This window comes from Garra rufa, chromosome 10, assembly GCF_049309525.1.
Source record: "Garra rufa chromosome 10, GarRuf1.0, whole genome shotgun sequence".
NCBI lineage: Eukaryota > Metazoa > Chordata > Actinopteri > Cypriniformes > Cyprinidae > Garra > Garra rufa.
This window is the reverse complement of record NC_133370.1, coordinates 14453274-14468034: the sequence shown is the minus strand read 5'-3', so window position 1 is coordinate 14468034 and position 14761 is coordinate 14453274. Positions and strand designations below refer to the sequence as shown.

Below are 14761 nucleotides of genomic sequence, written 5' to 3'. Positions count from 1 at the left end.
AAATTTCTCTGAACTATGTAGTAGTAGATTTATGGAAAGTACAGTAATGTGAGATTGAACTGGATTGAATCCATCTTTTATAAAATATTTGTTTATTGAAATCAGTGGTGTTTTGGGGGAATAAATGAATGTCTTGTGTACTTCAGTTCTTATTAAGGGTATTGGTTGGGAGATGAGCAGGGTAAGCGGGTAAATGCAATGAGGTCAAAATGAGTATCAATGACAGTTGGCATTTCTCCTACTTCCTGCCTGGTGCACAGCAAAGACCAAGGCTATCCTTTACCCTCTTAGCAAACCTAGCCAAAAAGTATAACCTGAACAGTGCTAATGAAAACATTAAAGGGATAGTTCACCCGAAAATGAAAATTCTGTTTTTAGTTATTCACTCTCATGTTGTTCCAAACCTGTAAGACCATCATTCATCTTCAAAACACAAATGAAGATATTTTTGATGAGATCCAAGAGCTTTCTGACCCTGCATAGACATCAATGCAACTGACACAGTTAAGGCCCAGAAAGGCAGTAAGGACATCTTTAAAATAGTCCATGTTACATCAGTGGTTTAACCACAATTTTATGAAGCTACCAGAATACTTTTTGTGCACTAAGAAAACAAAAATAGCAACTTTATTTAACAATTTCTTGTCTTTCATGTCAGTCTTCGTTGTGTTCTCACACTGACGTATAACCCGGGTGTGCTGTGCCTTGTTTACAAGCAGAGGAAGACACACACTCAGTGCTTAAAGTGAAAAAAAAAGAAGTGCCGATAAAAATTATAAACAAGTACGTACTTTTTAATTTTCAAAATTCACTAAACCTCTGACCACTACATAATCTAAAACACCTACAACCAGCATCCATTATAAAACACTCTTGCTTTCATTCCAAATACACGCTGAAAAGAATAATTTACGGACATCTAGACGTAAGTCACTACTCTTTGGATAGCACTGTTTTGAACTTTCGCTGAATACTTTCCCTTACTGGATCCTTGGACTTTACCGGACTTTACCAATCTAGGAGTTTACCGGTTTAAAATGATGTGATTGCAAAAACCTGCTTATTTCATTTTTAAGGTATTGTTTTATTATAATGTACAGATTCAAATTAGTTATCAATAATTAATGATTACACTAAAAAAAAAATACAATTTTGACCCAGCCTTACTTGTTTGAACCAGAATATACAGGCAATGAAAAAATAGAGATTGACGTTCGACATTGGAACGCCAGCTTGTGCATTTTCAGCACCACACACATGCATCGGAGACCAACAAGGAAGACAAGAAATTGTTGAATAAGTTGTTATTTTTGTTTTCTTCACAAAAAAAACGTATTCTCATAGCTTCATAACATCACAGCTGAACAACTGATGTCACATGGACTATTTTAATGATGTCCTTACTACCTTTCTGGCCCTTGAAAAACTCCCCAATTTCATTTTTGTGTTCTGAAGATGAACAAAGGTCTTACAGGTTTGGAACTACATGTGTACTATTGCTTTAAAGTGGAAAAAGTTAATCAGTTTTCTGTTCACATCAACAACAAACAACTATTGTACTTCATTGCACTGTTAAAAAAAAAGGTATTAAGTTTTTTTCCCTCCTGGGTATGTAACTAATTCCACCCTAGTGTCGTTGATAGGAAGAAGGATGCACAAGATTTTCTGAAGTCAACAACTATCTTTATATGTGTGGTTGACCATATGTCTAGGCATATCACGTCCCCTCTGTAAGCTGTCTCATCAGTTTCAGTGATGAGCCCCCTTACTGTGCTGTACGTCTCAAATATGATGATTTGATTACTTTGGTACTTGGCAACACAGTCATGGCTTATAGCACATTCCGACCTGGTGCACAGCGTGGCATAGCAAGAAATCTGATCATGTATGCTTTAGGTATCTATCTATCTATCTATCTATCTATCTATCTATCTATCTATCTATCTATCTATCTATCTATCTATCTATCTATCTATCTATCTGTCTGTCATGTCATTCTATTTACTAAGCTATCTAAATTAGGATATAGAAACTCTCTATCAATCTCTGGTGGCATAAAGTTTGCTAAGCTGTCTTAATGAGGACATGTCGTAGACTTATATGTTTTTTTATTTTAAAAGCAAATATTAAAAACAAACACATTTTTATTCAAATTATTAAAATATTAAGTATTATGTTGAGAACATTTGGTGCTGCACGACCCACACAGCATACTATACCCAATGTCGCGGTATTCCACGGGATTTCACCATTACAACGGAACCATTGACGTCACTTCCGTTGTTGTGTTACGTCAATTACGAAACGTTGCCATTTCCGCCTGGCAGACGAAAGGTCTACGTTTTGTGATACCGATTTTCTTCGTCAAGATGTCTCTGGGTGTTTTATCTCCTCATCTGAACACTCCACCAAACAGCCAAGGCATACTTATCGGCGATAAAGTGTATTCGGAGGTGTTTCTAGCCATCGATAGCTCGATAATACCCGAGGAGAGATTCTCCACGACCCCGTCCATGCTGGATGGCCTCGACCATGAGACTGAGACGGACCTGCGGATTCTGGGTTGCGAACTCATCCAGTCCGCCGGGATTCTTCTGCGTTTGCCACAGGTTACTTTCTAAATATGTTTATGTATATGTGAAGTAGTCCGTTAGTTTAATTCCTAATATTCTTAGGGTATAATATGACGCACTTAGCGCGGCTAGCTAGCCGTAACCGGCACTCCGAAACCGGCGGCCTTTTGTCTTCCAGCGGATCCTTCAAATGATGCAAGCCGTGGAATGTATTTTAGAATGTGATTTAAAAAAAGATGATTTGTTGTTCTGCTTTTAGCTATCTAACAAGTAGGTGTTGTTTTCATGTACGTCAAGTGTCATAAATGTAGTTTTTGATGTATTATTTGGTGTTTTGAATAGGTGGCGATGGCGACTGGACAAGTCCTTTTTCAGCGTTTTTTCTACTCGAAGTCTTTCATCAAGCACAGCTTTGAGGTAAGTCAGAGATACAAAATAAAAATAATAACTTTGACTTGACGTTAATCAAGATTATGAAAATAATGAATGCGGTTGTAAACTTAAAACAGATTGTTGCCATGGCCTGCGTCAACTTGGCATCAAAGATAGAGGAATCGCCAAGAAGAGTGAGGGATGTGATCAACGTTTTCTATTACTTGAAACAGGGAAAGGGCAATAAGTAAGTCAACTATGCGTTTTGATTAGTAGTTAGTGTTATATGGGCCATTCTACAGATTTGGTTCAAAGTCAGATTTGGAAACGCCTTACATTTAATTTTTCCACAAATTTTGTATGTATGCAAGTTGTATAATATCCAAGGTACAGATTTCTAGTAATAGTGTTATTAATTCTCATGTATTCTTGTATTTTCAGAAAGTTTTATATTATTTGTCTTCTCTTCTTGTCACTACTGAAGCACAGTAATGTATAATTTAATAAGAAGGGTTATATTTACCTATTAAGTTTTTGCTTACATCTTCCTAGTTGATGTTTTCTATTTTATTAAAAAGTTTAAGGTAAACCAACAACAATTACAATTTTAACAAGATTTCAAGCGTAATTGATGAGATTTGTTGTATTTTGAATGCAGTTTTTCTTTGTATAGTTTAACCCACATGCTAAAACACTACTTAAAAATGACTTAACTGTACTAAAATTTTATTTTCCACCAAATTAAGGGTTCTGTTCTCTTGTCACTACTGAAACAATGATGACATGTTTCAGTCGTGACTTGCGTTAGTGACAATTTTATGGGATAACATGCTTTTGCTTGTGGGACAGTAGTAGGGCTGGGCGATTTGGCCTAAAATCAAAATCTCGATTAATTGAACATTTTAACCCGAATACGATTAATGAACGATTATTTTATTCATTAATAAAATTATATTTATATTTTGCCCTCATAGTTCACTGACAAGTTTTGTACAGTAAATATGCTCACATATTACAAGTGAGAGATTTTTTGAATGAAGGGTGCACACACTATCTACTATTTATGATTATTTATTGAACAACTGAAATTAAAGCAGACATTGCTTAAAATGAAAAGTCACATTTTTCTTAAATTAGTGAAAATAAATAACTTGCACTTTTGGAAACAAAATAAATTATTTATAAAATAATAATAAATATTAAAAGTAGAAAATAAGCAGTATCTCTTCTAAATAAAATTACTCTTGTATATCCTGTAAATACTTTTTACTGTATAAATACTGTTTAAACTCTCCATCGACATGTCGGCGGAATAACGTAACGGAGCGGGGTCACCTGACTCCACACGCGGTAGTGTTTTTAAAGGGAAAGTAATTGAAATAATTGACCTGGAAAAATTTGATCGATTATAGGTTCTGAATGTCGATTTCGATTACTTTTCGATTAATCGCCCAGCCCTAGACAGTAGTAAGGTCCAATCTAAAAAAAAAATATAGATGAAATCTTCAGAAGTTAATAATAAATGTAGAATTTAAGTTTATTTGTTACAAAGCTGTTGCACATCTAATGACCTGAAACCATTTCAAAAACTTGAGTTTTTTTTAATTTTCGAATTACACATTTTTTGGTGATAAACATGTTCGTGTTGCATGTAAGGTGATTTAGTTTTTCTACTAATCTATTATATCTAACATGTATTTACATCATCCGTTTTTGCTTTTTGTGTTCAACCAGGAGCACCCCGCTCGTCCTTGATCAAAACTACATTAACACCAAGAACCAAGTGATCAAGGCGGAGCGCCGTGTCCTTAAAGAGCTGGGCTTCTGTGTTCACATCAAACATCCACACAAGGTAAGTTTTGACTTGCTATCCAGAATATATTTTGCTGCTATGATTGATTTTTGTGTGTGAAAGTCCTGCTGGTGTCTATAATGTTTTTTTCTTTTTTTTTTTTTACTTTTTCAGATTATAGTCATGTACCTACAAGTTCTTGAATGCGAGAAGAATCAGATGCTGGTTCAAACAGCATGGTAAGTGTGTTTGTGGAGCTCATAAAAATGTCCTTTAAATTATGACTTGGAATTTTTTCCCCTTATAGAGAAGACATTGCATCAGGTTTATGGTTGGACTCATGCCGTGTTTCCACTAGTAAAATTTGCTGATAAGACCTTGAACTTGTGTGAAAGAGCTTGGTACTTGAGTACCAACAGGACCTAGTGGAAACACTGCATTATAAAGCATGAATTGCATTGTAGCTTGGTATACCTAAAGGTAAGATAGGCATCATTCTGGCATCACACGTCTTTTTGTACTAAAATGCAGGAGTATTCTGTTGGTCATATTTCAACCCCTTTTGGGGTTGATTTCTTGCACTTCAATGAGGTTAAGGCTTTTGGAGAGCTCTGTTTAACTTTGTCCTTTCTCTACTCTTTGATTAAAGGGTAGCCCATGGTGGTAAGTGTCACAGAAAACACCCGAACTCCTCAGGCACAAGACCCAGGAACCCCTCCCACCTCATTGGCTGGCCTTTTCGAGACTGCCAGCCAATCCAGTGAGAGCTCTCAGCGGAGGTTCTCTGAATGGAAGGCCTTGGCTTTGCTGGGGGGTCCAGGATTTGCTTTTTTTTTTCCCCCACAGAGCTTGAGTGCTAGTACTTAGTTATTCACTTTTTGCTCTCTAAATCCAAATGATTTTTTTTTAGCAGTGAAAACGGTATGTTACTTTGTCGTATGAATCATGTTCATGTGAATTGTTACAGTAAGTTGTCCCTAATATCCACCATGAAGTGATTCTTGCCTCTCCTCACACTTTTTTGATATGGGGTTTGAAACATTTTGATTTCGCAACACATGCACTTTGTTTGTGTTTAGTTATATTTGATCTAAATTTGTTACAATTTTACTGTTGCTGCCATCATGGCTACGTTTAAAAAGTGAGAGAAAGGACATGAGTTAAGAGTCTCCAGAAGCCATATGAGAGAGAGAGCATAGCAGGTGTTGCATAGGTTTTTCTTCATGTTTTGCAGGAATTATATGAATGACGCCCTCAGAACCAATGTGTTTGTGCGGTTTGAACCTGAGGCCATTGCGTGTGCCTGTATTTACCTCGCAGCTCGAGTGCTACAGGTACGTCCTTAGATTTTTTTAAAAAATCTGTCTTTATGGATTTTCGTTCTCTATTTCATTATGTATTTTTGTGTTTCGCAGATTCCCCTTCCTTCCAAACCACACTGGTATCTTGTTTTTGGTGCTACTAAGGAGGACCTGAAAGAAATATGCATTAGCACGATGAAGCTTTATTCTAGAGAAAAGGTAGCTTGAACTCGATATTTGCTTTACTTTCACAGTCTTTATTTCTACTAATTGTTGTTGCTACACGCTGTTGTTAATACTCTATCCACCTTTCAGCCTAACCGTGAACAGCTTGAAAAACAGGTGGAAAAGAGGAAGGTGGCCCTGGACGAGGCAAGGCTAAAAGCCAAAGGGCAGAATCCCAGTGGCACGCCAGGTCTCGGTGGCATTGGTGGATTTTCCCCAGCATCAAAACCCTGTAAGTTTTTGTTTCTGTTTGCTTTACTTTATAAACAAGCTTTTTGCAAGTACTTGTTAATTAACAGGCAGCTAAAATGTTTTCCTTTCCAGCTTCTCCACGAGACGTGAAAGTGGAAGAAAAATCGCCAAAATCGAAGGAGTCTGAAAACAGACAGTTGTTTTCCAAAAGCCCCTTAAATGGGTAAGTTTTAAAATACAACAACCTTAACAGAATAGAAGTATTTGTTGTTTTTTTTGGTAACTGTATATAGTGTAAAATGGGACCCATAAATAAGCTTTTCATTGATGTTTAGCATAGGACAATATTTGGCCAGTAGTTGTCCAAATGAAGTTCTTAGAAATGCATATTACTAATCAAAAATTAAGTTTTGAGATTTAAGCTTGGACATTTACTAAATAAATGGAACACGATCTTGACTTAATATCCTAATCATTTTTGGCATCAAAGAAAAGTCGATAATTTTAACCCATTAAGTGTATATTGTTACAAATATACCATGGTGGTCCAGGATCACAAATGTGGATATACCAAACAATAGGTCTGTCTTTTGGTAAAGATTCCGTTACACTGATTTATACTGGTATATCTGCAATCATTTTTTAAAAAATCTGAAATTGTTAATTTTTGAACATGTAGGCCCGGTTTCACAGACAGGGCTTAGACTAAGCCAGGATTAGGCCATAGTTCAATTAGGACATTTAAGTAATTTATATAAACATGCTTAGAAAAAAACATTTCTGCTGTGCATCTTGAGACAAAACAAAGGCACTGATGTATTTTAAGATCAATCAGTGCAATTTAATTTGAGTTGAAACAGCTCAGACTTACAATTTAGTCTAGGACTAGGCTTTAGCCTTGTCTGTGAAACCGGGGGGTAGTGTTTAAGCTGTATCTGTAGTGATGCCAAATTTGATCATTTATGGATAATTTTACCGCGTTGGGGTAAATAATAAGGGAAAAAAATGAAAATGAATTCCCTTTTCGCTTTTGAATGTAAGGTGGTTTATTACTATTTTTGGGTAAATTTTAAACAAACCGATGGCCGATAGACATCACGATGCTGAGGACCAACACACATCCTCCAAATTCATCTACATAAACCCGTGCTTGCTCGTATGCAAACACGCACTGTCACGATCTAATGCACTTGTTAATGCCGGATCTTTAAAAATCCGGCTCAAATTAAGCACTGGTGGAAACATAGGCTACAATTAATTAATTCCATATGAATTATTTAACAACAACCATTCCTCACCCCCGCCCCCCGACGACGATGCCATCGCACATCGCAGTGTTTCACATTGGACATTGGAAAGACATATTTAAAATGAAATATGTCTTTCCCCTGAAATGTAGTTTTATTTTATTTTTACCAAATTGTCTGGATTCCATTTTAATGGTTTCACTTAAATTTTAATAATCAAAAGCATCTCTAAATTTATTTTATAAAATGTCACATTTCATGTTTAGCATTTACTTTTTTTGGTTAAATTCTAGTAAAGTTCACACGCAGAACTGGCAGAATTCATATTTAAAGTCCAACTTTCAAGTTGAAGATCACTGTGAATGAACGTGTAGATAAATAGTGTAGGAACCAGTTTTTCTTGAAAATATAATTCAAAATACGCTATTTAGGCTTCTGGAGTCGTTTTTGAGAGAGAATTTTACTTCCGCATCTGAAAAACTGGCAAAAGCGGTAGTGACGTCACGGCCGGTAGAGCGGTCAATGTAAACCATAGGAAAACAATGGATCGCAATGACTGTTCGGGCGCAGAGAACATTTAAAATGTTCATTTACACTCGTATGACGAACCACAGACACAAATATGAGCCGGTTATGTGGCCAAGAGAGCAGGGACATGCCAGGATTAAACAGAACAGCGGTCAGAGACAAATCAAGTTGTAATGTGAGGAGAACAGGGCAGGTGTCTGTGAGAGATCAGTGTTAGCAGACGATATCTAATCGGGCAAAATTATAGCATTGGTCATCTAGAAGTATTGATTCTACTTACCTGTAACACAAACGAATAATCGTTGATCGAGCGTGTCATACTCGTTAATGTCCAACGTTACGTGATATAGCGGGTTCTTTTTACCGCGCACGCGAGAGGTAAACACCTTTTTGTTTTATTATATGCTTCTATGGGAAATGCCCCCAAACTTGATGTGCTGTCTCTGACTCTGCACTTTGAGGCTTGCTGTCTGAAATCAAAATAGATAGCTTATATGCATTTAAGGCAAAGGCATGAGTAAGTTTATGGTAGAGATAATTTATTACTCTGATCAAAATACTTGTACGTAAAAATAAACAGTAAAATGTAATCTCAAATGTAATTAAGCTAAAAGAATACTTCTTGCGCACAAAGAAAACAAAAATAACGACTTCTATTTCTTTCCGTCAGTCATCGGTGCGCGCTCACGAGAGCACGACTCAGGCGTGTAGAACAAAAACGTTAGGATATTCACATCAGTTTAATTTATGCAGCAATAAATCGTAAATATTATTTCATACTACTGTTAATACCCAACTTAAAACACACAACATTGCAACTGTTAATATATATACATGTAGATGTACCAAACATATACAACTGAAAGAAAAATATTTTCAGTGTGGTTATCAGTATCACACTAATGTGTTATTTTAGAGGTTGGTTAATAACAGCTGGCCTCCACTGCTTCAGATCTTCACACAGCCTCATGTCTTGCAATGTCTCCCAAAACCCTAAAAACACACATGACAAAAAAAAAATCACAAATTAGCTGTGCGAACAATGTGACTAAGCTGTAGACTTGATAAATATAATATTAACAAACGGAGGATAACTGACCAGTAATGCCTTCTCATATGGTACCATTTTTACATGGTTCTTAAACTTACATTGCTAATGCCTAACGTTACAAGCTAGCTACAGTGCTTTACCTCGACTTATACACATCTCGTTGTGTCTCATTATTTAAATAAATATATTCACGGATTTGGTCGTTTTGCGAAGTTATGAGAAGAAAAAACAAGACTTACGGTGCACATTTCACGTATTCGTCTGCATCTCTGACGGCTTCGGACGAACCAGGCTGACCGCGGAGCCGATGAAGCCGCTGTGTGCACTGAAGAAACTGCAACAGTTTTGACCCTCACTTGGTTCTTGCTTCGGCATCCCATATTGAACTGTATCATATCGCCGGGATGATAATCCTCCGGTGTAAAGTGAACGCGTTTTTCGAAGCAGATGCATTCACCCGCACAAACGCACCCAGATCCGGAAGATAGCGCCGTTCTTTTTATTGTAAGTAAACCCGTGGACATGATGTCCTGACAGGCTGGAGTTTGCACAGCCTCCATAAACACAATAATTTAGCATGACAATGATCAATTGAAATTAAAAATAACGACTGAAAACACACTAACTCACGACTGCTCCTACTGAATAGCAACAGAGCTAGGCGAACGACTACCTGTCGTGACGTCATATGACGCGGTCTAGAAAAAAAGCTGTTTTTGAGAGCGGTCCAGGAAATCGTCACTTTGTCTTCTAAATTTGTGCCCTTATGTCTTGTAAAATATTTTCAAATCCTGCATTAACGATTTGTATTGTATTTTCATACACGAATATATGTTTATCTCGAAATTTTTTTTAACTTGCAACATGGACTTTAAATAGCATTTTGAGGCTTAAAATTCACAGACAATATTTGGATCCAATTTGGCAAACTACTTTCCCCATTATACAGTAAATACCATTTTTTTTTGACTGGATTCTGTCCACATTTTTTACATCGCACAAATCATAGAGCCCTAATATTGTTTTGGTTAATAACACTGCTGTCCATCCCTGTTTTTTTGTACTATACTATATGGTTTAAAATGTAGTTTTATTTTTCTTGTATAGCAGCATGAAAAAGGAGGACAGCAAAGCATTTCAGAATGGCAAGAACCACAGCCGGTCTCGCTCAAGATCTCGCTCGACATCTCGTTCTCCACACAGACAGTAAGTTGCAACATGTACTTTCACTTCAAGTGATATTTTATACTTGTACAGCAGGTTGGTGTTAAAATTAGATGTATTATTTCTGCTGCTGACATTATGTTCTCTTTATCTTTAGTCGGAGGAGCCACTCAGGAACGTACAGCTCTCAAAGCAGCCACAGCCCATCGCCACGGCAACACAAAGGCCGCAGAGCTTCGCCAATTACACAGCTCAGGACGGAGCGAGACAGACAGAGCGAGTCTAGTCGGCATAGCAGCAGCAACAAAAGGAGGAGATCACGGAGCCGATCTCGCAGCAATTCTCGCGAACGAGCCCGTGACCGCGACTACCCAAAACACAAGCACGATCGCGGTCACCACTGGGACCATCGTGAGCGCGAACGTGACCGTGACAGATCACATGATCATGGACGAAGCAAACACCAGAGCAGGTCACATTCTGGACACAGCCACAGCAGACACAGGAGATGAGACATGTGGCACTGCTGAACGAAAACCAAGGGAACTAAGGCATTGGACAACAGGACTCAGTTGTAGATTGGGAAAAATACTTGCTTCAAATACAATGTTTAACCTTGTTAAGAAGTGGATGTTCTCTCAATGTTATTGTTCTGACCGGCTCATATAGAGTTCAGTTCAGCAAGGTCGTGGTGCATTTTATGTATTTGACAATTGTGTTTTATGTTGAACTTGAAAGAGAACAACGGACTGCTAAAAATCTGCCTATATCAGGGATCACATTTGCACAGGAAAGAGCAGATGAGACCTGTGCGTGTTAAATATTTTTCAAATGCACAGCTATGTTTGTGCACTGTACAAATAAAGCTTATTTTTTATGATGGCCTCTTTGTATTCATCTCTTCACAAAATAAAAATTATGCTATATTCAAACTCTGAAAACATTTTTCACTTTGTTTGAGTTTCTTTAAACTAATGAAATAAAATGCAGAAAACACTCACTTGATATTAACAAAATTACTGGTATAACAGCTTTTAATGCTTAATAGAAGCTGGTTAAACAGCATGACATTTTTTTTTATCTTGACCACGTTAGTAAAATTCACGTTACATAAGTGAGCTAGTTAATTTATTCATCTATGTTAAAGTTGATGTGAATATCCTAACGTTTTTGTTCTACACGCCTGAGTCGTGCTCTCGTGAGCGCGCACCGATGACTGACGGAAAGAAATAGAAGTCGTTATTTTTGTTTTCTTTGTGCGCAAGAAGTATTCTTTTAGCTTAATTACATTACGGTTGAACCACCGATGTCAAATAGACTATTTTATCGACGTCCTTACTACCTTTCTGTGGAGTTTTACGTTTGAGTTGAGTTGCAGGGCTAGAAGCTCTCGGAATCAGATTTCATCAAAAATATCTTCATTTGTGTTCTGAGGATGAACGAAGGTCTCACGGGTTTGGAGCGACATGAGGGTGAGTAATTGATGGCATAAATTCATTTTTGGGTGAATGGAAGTAGACGGTGGGCCGAGTGGAGATTTCGTGTTTTCAAACGATCTGTGGTGAGGGATAACCCAGTTTTTTATATGTAACCGCTACGCTTTTCAACAAAGTAAATAAAAATTGTTGCCACTCACACACTTTGTCCATTACTATAATATCGATAACTTTCTCCAGGTTATTTTCCCGGCGAATAGAGCAAGCAACTACGTGCGGGGTCCGACCTGCATGACGTATTTGATGCCTTCATCCAATAGCGTGCATGGAAAGTGTCGGTGTTGGTGACGCGTTTCTGAACACACTGGCGCGCTTCGCGCCCAGGATTTAAGATTGTGTTATTTAAGATGAGAAATATTTTACCTAATTTTGCTACATATTCAGTTTGACACAAAATGAGTACGTAGAGGTAACGTTATCCATTTGTACTGTTTTTATTTTATGTAATCACCTTTTGTCATACGAGGTCCTGTCATTTCTTTGTAATCTTTAATAAATACATCCTTCTGATTTAACACATTTGACAATGGTATTGCTTGGAAACGAGACAGACAATACTCTTTTTCCCGCCCATGTTTACTTGGAAGAAATGGCAAAACATGAAGTGCTGTATGCATATATTTGAGGGAAGTGGTGGACCCACCATTCCCTTCACAGACATAAGTTGGGAGAAATGTATTAAATCAGTGTTTCTGTGGAAAGACCTTGAGGGCAGAGAAGGTATCATTGCAGAAGAGGCAGTACAGGCATACAAGTTACAAAGCCATGAACCTACAAACCAGTTAGTCAAACCAGCTAACACTGGCTACCACAGGGAGTGCTACAGCCATTTCACAAATATCACGAAGATAAAACGAGCACAAAGGAGAAGAGAGAAGGCAGTATTAGTTGAAGAAACTGCAAAGGAAGGTTGGTATTATATTGTATAGACAGGCGGTGCAGTATTAGACATACAGTACAGGTCTAAAGTTTGGAAACATAACTATTTTTAATGTTTTTGAAAGAAGTTTCTTCTGCTCATCAAGCCTGCATTTATTTGTAAAAAAAAAATACAGAAAAAATGTAACATTGTTATATATTATTAATATTACAATTTAAAATGATTGATTTTCAATTTATTATACTTTAAATTATTTCTGTGATTTAAAGCTGAATTTTTAGGATCATTATCACATGATCATTTAGAAATCATTCTAATATGATTCATTATCAAAGTTGGGAACAGTTCTGCTGCTATAAAATCAATACTTTTATTCAGCAAGGATGTGTTCAATTGATAAAAAGTGATACTAAAGATTTATATTATTAGAATTTTTTTATTTATTATTTTGAATAAATGCAGTTCTTTTTAACCTTTTATTCATCAAATATATTAGGCAGCAGAACTGTTTCCAACACTCATAATAAATCAGAATATTATAATGTTTTGTAAAGGATCATGTGATAGACTGGATGTCACATGTGACACTGAAGACTGGAGTAATGATGCTGAAAATTCAGCTTTGCATCACAGAAATAACTTTTTAAAGTATATTCAAATAGAAAACTATTCTAATAATATTTCACACTATTACTGTTTTTTCTGTATTTTTGATCAAATATATGCAGGCTTGATGAGCAGAAGAGACTTCTTTCAAAAACATTAAAAATAGTAATGTTTCCAAACTTTTGACCTGTACTGTACAGTGCAGTATGGACAGTAGTATACAGTTAAGATAGTATGGTTTACAATAATATAAATTATTATATATAAGAGCAAAATAGATATACAGTATGAACAACATATACAGATATGTGCAGTGTAGTTGCAGTAACAATATAAGATTAGTACAAAAAACTACACAAAATTTGTTGGCAAACTTTTACATTGGCTTGAAAAGGCCTAGCCCGAAAATATGATAGTAAATATTAAATAGATATTAAATATGATATTCTACAACGGCTATGGCTACTACTAGTTCGCCAACTGAAACGTTACCCTACTAAAACGACACTAACGAGACGCTTACACACGTTTGAACAACACAGTGTACAAAACAAACATTTTATATAGATATCATATTCTAATTAAATGAATACTTCCAATCACACAAAGAATGTCCTTGACGATGATCAATGCGCTGCTGCTGCTGCTGGTGTCTGATAGCTAAATCATTCGTGTAACAGCTGTTCGAAATAAACTACATCTGATTGGTTAATAATAATCCCGTGTCAATATCTTGCCGCGCTATTGGCTCAACTGATATAGTAGGCAACCGCGTTTGCCTGCATATTTACGGGTCGCGAATTATGATTTCGTGGAAAATGTGCAATAAATGGGAGTGGCAACACTTTTCATATCGTTTAGAATAAAACAACTGTCCCAACTTTACAAATCCAGGTTCTCCCTCCATGGGGATCATCCATTTCGAAAAGTAAAGCAGATACGGACCCTCGGCCCACCGTCTAAAGTAGTTAAAGGTTTTCCTATTGAAACAAATGTAGGTGGGTCATTCCTGGTGTTCGGTAATATTTCAGTCCCCAAGAGTTTCTAGAATGGTGGTTCACCAAAATTAATTGTACGAAGCTATTCACAATACTTTGGTATGCTCATTATAATGAATTAAAATAATTATTGCATTTTAGTACTTTTTAGCATAAAATAATGTAATATCTTTCTTACACCAAGCATTTTGTCATGTCCCTGAGTTTGTACTTAGAAAATTGACAAAGTGTATGTGATTTTGGCAATAGTGTAAGCATTTATTTGTTTCTTTTTTGTTATATATATATATATATATATATATATATATATATATATATATATATATATATATATAT

General features: G+C 36.4%; 1 protein-coding gene across 4 annotated transcripts; it reads left to right on the top strand.

Moving 5' to 3' along the window:
- The first annotated feature begins 2298 nt into the window (after window positions 1–2298).
- Window positions 2299–11327, top strand: ccnl1b (cyclin L1b). 4 transcript variants are annotated; one of them, XM_073849663.1, is made up of 12 exons: window positions 2299–2609; window positions 2916–2990; window positions 3083–3192; window positions 4680–4797; window positions 4912–4976; window positions 5387–5497; window positions 5972–6071; window positions 6153–6257; window positions 6354–6495; window positions 6588–6678; window positions 10392–10487; window positions 10603–11327. In XM_073849663.1, the coding sequence occupies exons 1-12, from the start codon at window positions 2370–2372 to the stop codon at window positions 10955–10957; spliced, it is 1608 nt and encodes a 535-aa protein (XP_073705764.1). In that variant the 5' UTR covers window positions 2299–2369; the 3' UTR covers window positions 10958–11327. The 4 variants fall into 4 exon arrangements, with proteins under 4 accessions (XP_073705764.1, XP_073705763.1, XP_073705766.1 ...); XM_073849662.1 differs by having other exon boundaries at window positions 10389–10487; XM_073849665.1 differs by lacking the exon at window positions 5387–5497.
- The last annotated feature ends 3434 nt before the right edge of the window (window positions 11328–14761 follow it).

Bases quoted from the DNA above. Each gene is read 5' to 3' on its own strand.
- ccnl1b (XM_073849662.1), top strand. From the start codon at position 2,370: ATGTCTCTGGGTGTTTTATCTCCTCATCTGAACACTCCACCAAACAGC. The intron at 4,977-5,386 runs GTAAGTGTGTTT...CTTTGATTAAAG, and splicing joins ATGCTGGTTCAAACAGCATG to GGTAGCCCATGGTGGTAAGT. The intron at 5,498-5,971 runs GTGAGAGCTCTC...CATGTTTTGCAG, and splicing joins CGAGACTGCCAGCCAATCCA to GAATTATATGAATGACGCCC.